The 13,217-nt window shown below is 35.3% G+C and overlaps 1 protein-coding gene across 5 annotated transcripts; it reads right to left on the bottom strand.

Annotated features, from left to right (window-relative positions):
* Window positions 1–2,812: 2,812 nt before the first annotated feature.
* On the bottom strand, window positions 2,813–13,098 carry THNSL1 (threonine synthase like 1). 5 transcript variants are annotated; one of them, XM_074324938.1, is made up of 3 exons: window positions 12,912–13,098; window positions 5,905–7,947; window positions 2,813–5,156 (listed from the first exon to the last, which is right to left on the bottom strand). In XM_074324938.1, the coding sequence occupies exon 3, from the start codon at window positions 5,106–5,108 to the stop codon at window positions 2,877–2,879; it is 2,232 nt and encodes a 743-aa protein (XP_074181039.1). In that variant the 5' UTR covers window positions 5,109–5,156; window positions 5,905–7,947; window positions 12,912–13,098; the 3' UTR covers window positions 2,813–2,876. The 5 variants fall into 5 exon arrangements, with proteins under 5 accessions (XP_074181039.1, XP_074181040.1, XP_074181041.1 ...); XM_074324939.1 differs by having other exon boundaries at window positions 6,400–7,947; window positions 12,912–13,097; XM_074324940.1 differs by having other exon boundaries at window positions 6,400–6,568; window positions 12,912–13,097.
* Window positions 13,099–13,217: the final 119 nt, after the last annotated feature.

Below are 13,217 nucleotides of genomic sequence, written 5' to 3'. Positions count from 1 at the left end.
AAAATAATTTCATCAAAGATAGTGAAAACTAGGAATTATAACCATAGCCTGAAAATTGATGCCAATTTTTTATCTCATAAACTATAAATTTTCATTTTAATAATGCTAAGGGATGAAATCTATTTTTACATGTCATTAGAAAGAATCACAAATGTTTGGAAGTCCTTATTCAATAGCCCTCAAAACAAATTTTACGAAACAGTATACCTGTTGAATACAAGAACAGATAAAACTGGCAATCTAAATGTCCACTAACTGGTAAATGGATAGATTGTGGTATTCATACAATGGAATATTATATAGTAATAAAAAATAATGAACTGTGGCTTCACTCATCTGCGTGGATGAATTTTAAAGTTTTTCAGCAAAAGGTGATGGAAGCATACACCCAGTATGACTGCATTTACATAAAATTTTAACAAATGGCAAAACTATGCAGTGTAAAACTATAAATACAAACAAGGGGATGACAAACAGAAAACTTAGGATAGCGATATCTCTAGGGAAGAGAGTGAATGTAATCCAAGGAGCCACAGTGGGTATGAAAGGTATGAGTAATTTCTATTCTTAAAGAGAGGGGGTGAGTACATGGGCATTTACTATTCATCCATAAACTACATGTATTTGACTCCGAAAAAAATAGAATAGAGACCATATATGTAGACAACTCTTTTCGAAGAGGCTTGATCTTGATTGGAGCATAAATAAAAGAGTAGAGGGGGGAAATGTGGATATTTAGTTATGGTTTTCTGCTTTTTAAGATATGGATAGAGAACATCTGAATGGCACAGAAAGGTTCCATTAGCAGAAAGTTGAAACAGGAGAGATGACTGATGAAACAAGTTACTTGAGTACTCTAAAGGACAGAGTTCAAGGTACTCTTGAAAGGAGGAGGAATGCTACCTAATTCAATTAAAGGGGAACAGGAAAGGATAGAAACAGGTACAGCAGATTTGTACATTTAGTGATGGGAATCCAACATATGTCACATCTGATAGCTGTTCCTCTTGAGTGAACGTTATTAGCTGAGGGAAGGGCCAGAGTTGGTCTTGAGAAAAAGTGAAAGCGTACGGTAACAGTTTGCGAGAGTGAGAGAACAAAAGTTGATCACAGACGAATGCAGGCTCCTGGACATTTCAACTTACCTGTTTCCCTTTTCTCTACCTAGAATGTATTTCTCCTTCCTTTTCTGCTAGAAAAATGTTCCCATTCTTCAACACTCACCTCAGGTTCTAAGTCCTCTGAATACTTTCCTGACTATTCCATGGTATACTTTTCCTTTAAGTCTTAAAATACTTGGCTGTATCACTTTTCACTTACTCATGGACTGTCTTGCAATAACTCTTGTGTTGTACACAATTTAATTTTTATGCATTGTCTCCTTAGCTACAGTTCTTGAGGGCAGAAATTGTTGTTGTTTTTTTAACACTGTTCCCCCCTTTCAGAAAGTGTATTCTCATACACACAGTGAACATTTCTAAATGTCATCTACTGAAACAAATATCCTTAAAAGCAAATGATAAAGACATACATGAATAAGTGAATTTTGCATCCTCCATTATTTTCTTATAATTGCTCCTATTTTTCAATTTTTGATTTTAGAACCTACTTTATATTTATTTTTTTTAACAACAGAAATTTATTTTCTCATAGCTAGGATAGGTTCTTCTGAGGCTTCTCTCCTTGGTTGGCAGATGGCTGCCCTCTTGCTGCCTCTCTACATGGCCATCTATATTTTAGAAGTTAAGTGAGAGAGCCAATGTTAACACATATTTAGATTAAAATTTTTAAAATTTTAAACAAATCATTCCTGCTCATTAAACTATTAAATTTTTGTTTATAACTTTAAATGTTTTCCCATGGACGTAGTTATTCCAGAAAATAAAATAGAATGTTATCAGCAAAGACAAATTATGTTCGGAATGCCATCTTGTGGTTGAGAGTAGTCCATTACACTAACATATCCTTTTAGTGATAATTTTTAATTCAGAAATAAAACATCCAGTAAATTCCTACATGTATGATTAAAATGCATTGTCACTACAAAGAAAAAATAAGTATGTGCATCAATCGTGTGTGGTTTTAGTTGTCAAAAAACTGTTCATTGGAGACAATGGACAGATTATAGAGGAATGGACTCCAAATAATACAGGAAAATTGCTACCTATAACTGTAAACATACTTCTATTGAGACTATTCAAATAATCTGAATTTTAGAAAACTCTTAAAATAGTAATTTTACATTTCTGAATCCACTAAGTAGTTCTATTGATTATTACATCCTGGATTTAAATCATGTGTCTTATTTTCAAACTATAGCACTCTGACTATAAACATCCACAGGGGAGAGGAGGACAAAGCATTTATCTAATTCAGATGGTGTAGGGTACACATAATTGTAGCCTAAATGAAGTGTGAGTGAGTAGAGTTGAAAACACTGGTCTATCTTAACAGATGAGCTTACTACTTCCTCCACACAAGTTAGCCATTTGAGTGGTAAATTATCTTTCTCATCAAGAGACAACTAGTAATGGTTACACATGTAGTACTTAACAACTGTACTTAAATATTTAACTGCCAAATTCAATACCAGACATTTTGGTCCATGTAAAAGTGTGGGTGAGAAAGTGGAAACTAATATATCCCTCATGAGTACAAAGCACAGCACAATAGCACAAGGGTCCACACACTATGCTACCTTTTTGTCACTTCTGGATTAAGGATCCAAGGAGCACATTCAATGTTCAATCCAAAAGATAATAATCTACATATAGACATATATTTACATTAAAAAATGCTATAGTACTCGAAATCAACTTTTGTGATTTATTATTGCAGGCTTATTACCAGAAAAAAATATTTTACTCAGAAAACTCTTATATGAATTGATTTTGTATTAGTTTTTCTACATGACTCTTCAGGACATTCACATCAGCTACACAGACCTGGTACTCCATCTTCTCTTGCTGTTTTGCTCTCTCTAATAAAGCCTCATGTGGTGGCGGTAACGCATTGTAGGAACTCAGTAAATAAAGCTGACTTGATGAAATTTGGTTGATTTCTTTAATCTTTAAAGCCTGCATGATAGCAGGTGTGAACTTTGAGTAATGAGCGGTTGATGAGACAATCACTGGACAAGTTTTGTCTTGCATTCTGTCTGCAACCACTTTTGCAACAGCAGTGTGTGGATCCAAAATATACCCTGAAGTATTGTAGGTGGAGTGAATAGCTGCAAGGCACTCTTCCTCAGTGCACCAGTCAGCTACAAAATCCTGCTGAAGTTTCTCAACTAGACTCTTTTCTATCTGGAAGTGATGCTGCTCTTCTAATTGGTTAAATAATTTTGTCATTAACTGTCCATCTTTATTAGCCATCAAGTGTAAATGTCGTTCCAGGTTTGAAGATTTGAGAATATCTATTGCTGGGGAAAAGGTCTGTGCTAATTTTCTTTCCCTTAGATCATAATGTCCTGTTTTTATAAAATCAGTCAAAACATGGTTCTGATTAGAGGCACAAATAAATTTTCGAATAGGAATTCCCATCATTTTGGCATACACTGCTGCTAAAATATTACCAAAGTTTCCTGTGGGAATGCAGACATCCACTGGGCTTCCAAAAGAAATAAATCCTTGGCTAACAAGATCAAGATATGCAGAAGCATGATAAACTACTTGGGGAAGCAGCCGGCCCCAGTTTATGGAATTAGCTGAACTTAAGACTGTTCCATATTCCACAGTAAGAAAGCCAGTAAAATCAGAATCTTTAAAAATTCTTTTTATAGCTGTCTGGCAAAAATCAAAATCTGACTTGACACCTACTGCCCATCCATTTTCTTTCTGACTACCAATTATTTGTGCTTTTTGAAAATCACTTACTCCATTATCAGGGAAAAATGTGGCCACGGCTATTCTTTGCTTGTCATTTTTGTTAAGACGACTAAAACCATTTAAGACGGCACTCCCTGTGTCTCCTGAAGTCGCTACCAGTATCATATAATTGCAACTTGGTGGAATACAGTGTGTAAACATATGAGGCATAAGCTGTAAAGACAAATCTTTAAATGATCCTGTTGGTCCATGAAACAACTCCAGCATAAACTGGTTGCCTGAAAGGTGCCTGACAGGGGCAATTTTTGAGCAGGCAAAGTTTTCCCCATAAGCAGTTTCAATCATTTCTCCCAGTCTGGCAGCAGGTATATCAGCAGGATGTATACACTTTTCCAATAATATTTGTGCTCTTTCTACATAGGTTGCTTCTACAAGTCTTTTCCACTCCCCAGAGTTTAATTTTGGAAATTCCTTCTGAGGAACAAAGAGTCCACCATCAGAAGCTAACCCTTCAATCACAGCTTCGCTAAAGAATTTTGTTGAAACCTTCTGTTCACAGTCTTTAGGCCAAATGTATCTTGTTGAAATGAATGTTTCTGAGTCGACATCTTGGTATCTTTCAACTGCATTCAGCACTTTGTTGGCTACCTCCTCTGCGGAAGCCCCACTTTCACAAAAAACACGAGTATCATACCACTTCTTATAATACAGTCTTCTAAATTTAAGTAAGTCTATCACAGATGTTCCAGAATTCTGACCTACAATTCTATCTATTTTCATTAATTTTAGACGACTAACTATATCTATTAGAGGTACATCCAGGTACACAATTATTCCATTTTTCTTCAGATGCCACATGCTAGCCTCATGCATTGGATTGGACCCCGTAAGGGAAATCACACTTCCAGATGCAGAGAAGTTTAACACAGCTTTTCCTTCCTCTTCTAAAAATTGCTCATTACCAACATCCTGTAATTTTTTAGACACACTCATATTCCAGGTTTTTTCAAGGATATCATCATCCACATCTATGACACAACAACCCAATTTCTGACCTATTATTCTGCCTACTGTTGTTTTCCCGGCACCAGGCGGTCCCATCAGGATAATATTTTTGTCTCCAATAAGAGAGTGGGTTGAGTGCCACGACTTCCTTAATTCTGCAAGTGCAAAGGTTCTTGAAAGAAATAGCTGGGCATGTTGATCCGTTTTAACATGTATAACAGAAAAACATTTCTGGGTTATTTGTTTCAGATGCTGACATCGGTTAAAGTGGAGCATTTTCTTTTCACTTTTCTGACCAAGCCAACCTAAAAACTGGCTTTAGCCCTTATCAAAACACAAAAACAAAACAAACAGATATTTGGTTACTAATTTCAACAGACTAACAATCCCTACAGGATTGACTATAATCATACCCATAGTATATAAACTGTTTTAAAATCTTCCAAATTTATGGGACATTTAAAAAAGTATTTGAAACCCAAATTCTCATGTATTGCATATTATCGTTTAAAATCATTTCAAATCTCAAGGCATTGAATAATCTAAACTTTAATAATCTGTAATTATTAAGCAACAGAAACTGTATTCATAAAATGCTATATCATAGATGCTTTTTAAAAATATATACTAAATCAGATTAGCATTTCTTTTCCTCTAATGAAAACTGTTTTATGGTTTATAACCCATATAAATAAGGATTATTTGGAGTTGGGATGCTATTTACTTGCAATTCACAAAAACTAAATAACACTCTTTACATTTAATTTCTGTTTAGTTATATGAACATCTGAGAGACTATTAGACTATGATGTTACTCATAAATTTCTTAGCTACAGAATTCATAACAGGAAACCAGAATAAAATATTTGCTTATAAAATGCTTAATTTTCCAAACCATAGGGCAAAGGTATGACATTTCCCTTCTCATGTGACTTTTACATGCATACTGTTAAAAATCCTTATAGTTTTCTTATTGAAGCCCTTAAAAAAAGCTAAAGTGAAAGATAGAATATGCAAATAGTTAAGAAAAATTTATAATCAGCAGCAAGGTCAAATGCTACATATCTATTACCTTATCTGCATGGGACCATCACTTCTGTCTCTGTCCTATAAACATCATCAGTGGAGAGACTTTATTCAAATTCCAAACTCCAGAGTGACAGCAAAGAAACTCAGGAATGTTTCCGATAAAAGGAAAAATTATTCTGGCACGCAAAGCAGCTCTATAATTCCCCCATACTTGTCAAATCCGTCTTTGGAAATATACTTACCATTAAAAAAAAAAAATGCATGCCAGACAAGTCAAATTTTTAGTCGTATGTAAAATGCAAGTTAACTTTTGCAGCATTCATTTAACTTCACAAAGGTAATTTTACAGACACATAGCGGGGCTTTTCACATGTTCTGTGGTAGAACCAAATTGCAACTAAGCATATTAAATATGAGATGGTACGTTTAAATGTCCTGAAAACTTTCAATCATTTACTACTCTGATTATCAATGCTATTTAAACTGTTTTGTAATTAACCAATTAAAGCATTTCAAGCTAACACTGAATTTAACTTACAAGTTAAATTACAACTGTCAAGAGAAGGAATACATTTCCTTATTTGGCTTTTCAGCTTGTACGTGCTGTGCTTAATTCTCACTGACTTGTAAACATATGACACACAGGAAACAATCTTAGATGAAGTTTGTTGATGTTGAGGCAAAGTCTATCTTTGCGAAAGTGGAGTCTATAATGGAAAAAAATTTCAAATTAATCAGAGCTGTATACAGTATCACAAAATTCTACACATAGATTAGTCTATTATTAAAATATCTATCTGAAATATTTGAAGTACAGAAAAATAATGAATAGACCCTTTTCATGTCAACTTGTTATTCAAAGGTTAAGATACTGCTTTTTTTCAGCATGTGTCTAATTATAGAAATTTTTACTAAACAGTACAAAAGGAATGTCTACTATCAATCAATATAAAAGACAATATAAACAAATAATAACATATAAAATCTTTCACGACACCTACACTTATAACTGTATGCTTAGTGGTCAAGGAAAAACATCAGTGGACTAAAAGCCATGAAATGAGTGTTTGAATTACTCTTTCAGGTTGTTTTATCCACCTGAGTGACTACATGATTTGTACGTAATTATTACCCACATGCAAATGAAAGTGCATACAAGTAAAAACTGCAAATGAAGCATCTGCCACATACAGTTACCTCTAAACTATTTAAATGAGTTTATAATAAATTCAAAGCATGTATCAGTGGCTGGCACATAATAACATTCATACATATAATAATAGTAATTGTCATTCAATTACAACAGACTAAAAGCATACAAATTGAATCAGAGTATCTAGGCACAAGGCTAGGCATATTTTTTTGTAGTTTGATTTGTTTATAAACCTTCAGAGAAAATATTGGTACTCATCTGTGAATGAAGAACTGTTATGCCATGCACAGTTTAATTCTTTCCCTGGAGTAAAACCAAGGACTAGAGAACTGTATGCTTGAACCTGATCTGCAATTTCTTTTACTAAATTGTATTCTGGTATTGTACCATAACACTCGCTATTTTGAGGGCACTGAATAAACACAGCCTGATTAACCTCCTATTCAGGAGGTTTTTGCTTATAAAATTGTCTTCCTTTTTAGTTCCCAATGCATACCTTTTTGATGTCTGTAATAGTAATAACTGTATATTATCTGAGTAGCTGGTTTGTTGTTATGGACACCAAATCTTTTAACTGATCTTTTCTTCCACTTTATGTTGGTTGCTACAATGCTTAACATCAATGACTTTAAAAGACTGTAACACCAACATTATGCATGTTAACTTCACCTTATCTTTTATAATCTTACTTTCCCTTTGCTTTTTATGAATTAAAAATAGAAAATTATAACAGTTCAGTTTATTAATTCTGTATCAATATTATTTCGACATAAAAATCTTCCTGTGGGTGGCCGGATGGCTCAGTTGGTTAGAGCGCGAGCTCTCAACAAGGTTGCCGGTTCAACAACAAGGTTGCCGGTTCAACAACAAGGTTGCCGGTTCAACAAGGTTGCCGGTTCAATTCCCATGGGATTGTGGGCGATCCCCCTGCAACTAAAGATTGAAAATGGTGACTGATTACTAGCAAGTCTCACAATTAGATTGAAGGACAATGACTTGGAGCTCATGGGCCCTGGAGAAACACACTGTTCCCCAATACTCCCCAATAAAAGAAAATCTTCCTGAATCTAGAAGGCAATTAAGTGACCATAATATGTATCAAATATTATCATTTTTAAAGAAAAATAAAGAGGAATTACACTTTAAGCTACATACTAAATTTTGTTTTATAACATTTAGCCACAAAGTAACTTTAGGGCTTCAATATCCATTGCAAACAAACAAAATGACAAGATGGAGTAACACCCACAGCATGTAAGTTTTATCTGGAAATTGAGTTTACTTAAGTATATAGTCAATTCTCGTTATTAATGGTAGCTGTGTTCTATAAAGTCACCATGAATATTGAATTAGTGACTATTGAACCATTGCTCCTATGGGAATTACAGGTTTAGTTTTCTCAAGCCTCTAGTTACAACGTTTTGCCAACTGATCAATACATAACCTTGTTTTATGTGTGTTTCTGTTTACAGGCATCTTATTTAACATATATATTGTTGATTCATTACCACTGAACTCACAGCCAACAGCACTCTCAACTCAGGCCTCAATGAGGCTAATCTAACACTTTCTTTTTCTGTTATGCACATGATAGCACTGTCGCCTTAGGAACACTAGGCAGCACTTCAGCACGCTGCTGGGGGCCATTTTAAAGATCAAAGTCACCAACCAAAAGCACATAAATACGAAAGATGTGGCACTAAACAGAACTAGAAAAGGACATTTGTTTACAGTATGAGACCTGAAACAAGAAGGCATAGTATCACCCTGTTTGACCTCAGCTTGGAACATGCACATCAGACAACTCAAATTTTTCACTACTGTGCACACATCCATGAATGACTGCAAAAGTGCTGTAAATATTAATTTGGGATTAACAGTAAATTTTAGTAACTAGAATTCACAAATATGAAATCTGTGAAAAGTGAGGACTGACTGCATATCATTTCCCTTTATGATTCAAAGCCATGTTACTAGACATTTTTCATTTTGTATTTTAGTGTGTTTTTCAGTATAATGGTCATACACAGGCAATTTTTTTCAGCCAAAGGACAAAACTAGTTCAAATTAAATAGAAGTCAATCACAAGAGTCAAAAAATAAAAACAGAACTTAAACACAACATCTCTTGGCCATAAAGTATTCAGATTTTACTGTACCATTAATGTTCTGAAATATTTTTTGTAGAGTCAAGTTCTACACAAAAATATTTTAGTTATACTAACTCCTCAGAGAATGGAAGATCTACACAAATCCATTATACATTGATAATTTTCAAATAGGTTTTCCTACTGATCACTTATTGTGGGGCTTTTTGACCCACTAATTCCAATGGATACTTTTTAGACATAAAAGACATGTCATTCAAATAGATAAAAAGGTAGTGATGTGTCAGTATCACAGCAAGAACTTCAAAAAACAAAAATCAGAATGTCCACATGTACATATTAATTCAAATACTGTGTGACCCCAAGGCACAAAACTTAACAATTTTATTGTGATAAGCTGATCAAAACTGAATTAAGAATTCAAGGGAAATAAAGTACAGAAATCACTTTTTAAATTATTTCTTATGAATGCTAATAAAGTTACATTTTTAAACCAGAAATATACATTAATTTGCAGGAACCTATGTTTTCCTAAGTTTACCACTAGATGATTGATAACCAAAATCATACTCAACCTGTTACCAATTTTTACTTCCAAAATGATCCAGAAGAATTTTTCAATCCATTATAAAATTACTTAGTTTCCAATTCCTCTGGGAAACTGTCAAATTCTACTTAAGTCAAAACATTGCAGCAATTTGTCATCCATTTAAAATATTTATTGCATACTCTTCCGAAATAAAACATAAGACAGCACTTCCAAAATTATTTCATAATTGGCTATATAGTTCAATGATCTTCTGTAAATACTATGGCATGATTATGCTTGTCATCTATATTAATGAAATCTCTATATAATTTCTCAGACGAATGACTAAATCTAGTCCATTATCTAATGAAGATATTCTGAGGTTTTAAAAAATTCTTAAAAATTGTTTTCCCTAAAACCTATGTAACTTTACTAACAATTGTCACCCCAGTAAATTTAAAAAAAAAAATTGTTTTTCAATAAGTACCGTATTTTGCCATGTATAATGCGCAACCATGTTCTTGGCCCAACCTTTCAAGGAAAAAAATCTTTCATTTTAATTTAATTCAAATTTTTGTTTACATTTAGGTACTTGTTTTCTGTATTATAAAGGAATTTTATGTTTATTTGTTAATACATTATGGTATAAGAAATTTTGTGTAACAAATAATTACAAAACACAAGACCAGATACAACATACAAGAAATGTTTGTACCAGTAACAAATTTACGATATTGACACAACCCAGAAGGCCAAGAACTCTTCGGCATTGCAAGTTCATCATAAGTTCAATACAACCAATTATCGTTTTCCAGGGTATTATTCTGCATACAGATACGATTACTGATGTCTACAGTTACACTTTTAACTCATAAGCATAAATAAAAGAATTTAAAACAGTTATACAGATACAGAATTAGTACTACCCATGTATAATGCACATCATTATTTTTCCCTCACAATTTGGGCAAAAAAGTGCACATTTTACATGGCAAAATACAGTAATAAGAAAAAATACAAATATACTAGGACAAAATAGGCAGGGGGAGGTAAAACTCCGCTGCTTCTGACTACTGAACAAAAATCCTCTCAACCCTTCAGTCAGTTCGCTCCTACTTCCTTGGAAACAGTGATGTGGAGAGGGTGGAAGGACCACACACCCCAGTGCCATGTTGTAAGCACAGGGATCTTACAATGAAAAGCATAATTTAAAAGTTCACCACTCATCTTTGCTTGTATCAAGTTGACTAAGCATTTCCTGTTGTTTACTTTTGCTGTTAGATATCCTCTTAGTAGTCTTGAGTATTTAATTCAAGACTTTTTAAGTACACTTTTCAATACTATAACTTGGGAAAATATTGTAAAGTGTATCTGGCTTTATAAAGGGTTTATTTTCCTCCCAATTGTCTTATTTGTATTTCCACCTACTCTCATTTTATTCATCTCAGTAGATAAAAATAATCTTTAGCAAAAATCCTATTTGTATGTGCAACGATTTACAGCAGGGGTCGTGCAAACTACAAGCCACAGGACAAATCTGGCCAACTACCCTTCGTAAATTAAGTTTCACAGGAACACTACTCATTCATTTATTCACTTGTTTAGTATTGTCTTTGGCTGCTTTTGAGCTACAATGGTAGAGCTGAGTAGTTGTAACAGAAAACATGTGGTGTGCAAAGGCCTAAAATATTTATTATCTAGCCCTTTACAGAAAAAAATTCACCTTTAATGGTATACCAACATTAATTCCCTATGGACATACCAGACACAGGCATTTCCCTGAATAGTACTGCCATCTTGAGTGAATAATAAAAATTAGAAACTTATTGTTTGTAAACATGCTTTCAAAAGACAAACAGAATTACAGACCAAGTATCTAAGAAAAAAAGAGTTCCCTTCCAAATGACTTAACAACTTCTTCATAACTGTATTCTAAATGTACCATAATGAGGTCTTAAATTCTGTTTAGTATTTTCAAAACCACAATAATATACTGACATCAGTGAAAATACTGTATTCATAAACACCAGAAAGTCAAGACTAGCCAGTTGGTGCTTACTAAGTGGAGAATCATGCCTTTTTTTCTTCGCCTTACTGGCTCTTTTAGGAACTGATTAACACAAACAGATCCAAAGTGTTCCTTTTAATTACAAAATGTAGAAGTTTTGGCTAATGACTATACACTTGGCTTATGATATCATTCTGAGTCCTTAGTTCAAATTTTGGCATGTACAGAAAAAAATTCTGTTCTCTCTCTAAAAAAAAAAAAAAAACTGAAAAAGCAACAACAAAAAACCAAAACCAGAAATACTCAAACGGGAGACAAAAAAGGGCAAATCTGTATATCTGTATACACATGTTTTGACTATAAAATCTGGTGTGAAAGAGAATCATTCCCAAGGTGTCACTGATCTGAAATAAAATATTTGTTAAACGCCTTGTATAAAAATTAAAATCTCATCAACTGGAAAGGAATGATAAGGACCTACACATGCCGCATAGCCTTTTAAGTAGGAACTAAAAAGTTAACCAAGCCACCATGCTGTTTTAATCCCTCCACCGAGCACGCCGGCTGCCAGGTGACCAAAACTGGTGTTCTCTCCCATCTTCAAGCTTCTTCATTCCCTTTGGGCAGAGAGGCTACTGTAAGGTTGGTTCAGAACCATCTATCTTCCTTCCCAAATCATATTGCCAAAATGTCTTTAGAGACTCGGGATGGCAAAGGCTTTCAAGTGAGTTTCTCTCAGCAGTCATAACGTGTATAAACAGGTTTATGAAAGACCAAATGGGGTGAGAACGGAATAAAACAGATTCTCAGAAAGACAATTTTCAAAAACGGACGCCAGAAAAAAAGAGAGAGAGAGAAAGGGTAAAAATTAAAGGGCCCATATAAAAAGCTTCTTCTGGTTTAAAGCTGCTCGTTTAAGAAACAAAGTCCACATATCCGTGGATAAAGACCTAAGAGGAGGAGGGGACCGATCAAGAGGGGAACACAAAGGAGAGCAGAGAACCGGCGAGGCGCAAGAGAAAGCCGGAGGCCCAAGGGAGAACCCGGGAGCGACAGGTGGACGGAAGGACAGCGGGAGGTGGGCGCACAGCGAGTTCCAGGCAGCCAGGGACGGAGCAACCGGGAAATGAGCGCAGACAGAGTTGAGATGACAACCGAGTAGCGGAAAGGGGACAGCACGAAGAGAGGAAAGGCATGAGATGGGAACGCCCTGGTTTCTATAGTCTCCCTTTCTTTCTCCTCAAATAACTCACCAAGAAAATCACACTGACGGGGGAAAGGAAAAGAAATGGGAGGGTGTCCAGGAGCAGCCAGTGTCGCGTTGGGCTCGAAGCCCCCACGTCTGGCTGTCGCCCCAGCTCGCCCACAGCTCAGGTCGCAACCCTCGCTAGGCCCGCCCCACCCACGCGCTGCGGCCTCTGCGCCTGCGCTAGTGTGAGCCGCTGCGGACCTGCGCGCGCCACACCCACGGCCCACAGCAGCCCCGCAATGGCACAGAACTCTTGTCTGGCGCCCCACCTACCTGGGTCTTCCCGGCTCCTCGGACTCCTCCCCTCGTT

The sequence above is a fragment of the Rhinolophus sinicus genome, linkage group LG02 (assembly GCF_036562045.2).
Source record: "Rhinolophus sinicus isolate RSC01 linkage group LG02, ASM3656204v1, whole genome shotgun sequence".
Lineage (NCBI taxonomy): Eukaryota > Metazoa > Chordata > Mammalia > Chiroptera > Rhinolophidae > Rhinolophus > Rhinolophus sinicus.
The sequence above is the reverse complement of the archived record's forward strand: the minus strand, read 5'-3'. Positions and strand labels throughout refer to the sequence as shown.

Excerpts from the sequence above, each read along its gene's own strand:
- THNSL1 (XM_074324937.1), bottom strand. The coding sequence starts at position 5,108 with ATGCTCCACTTTAACCGATGTCAGCATCTGAAACAAATAACCCAGAAA.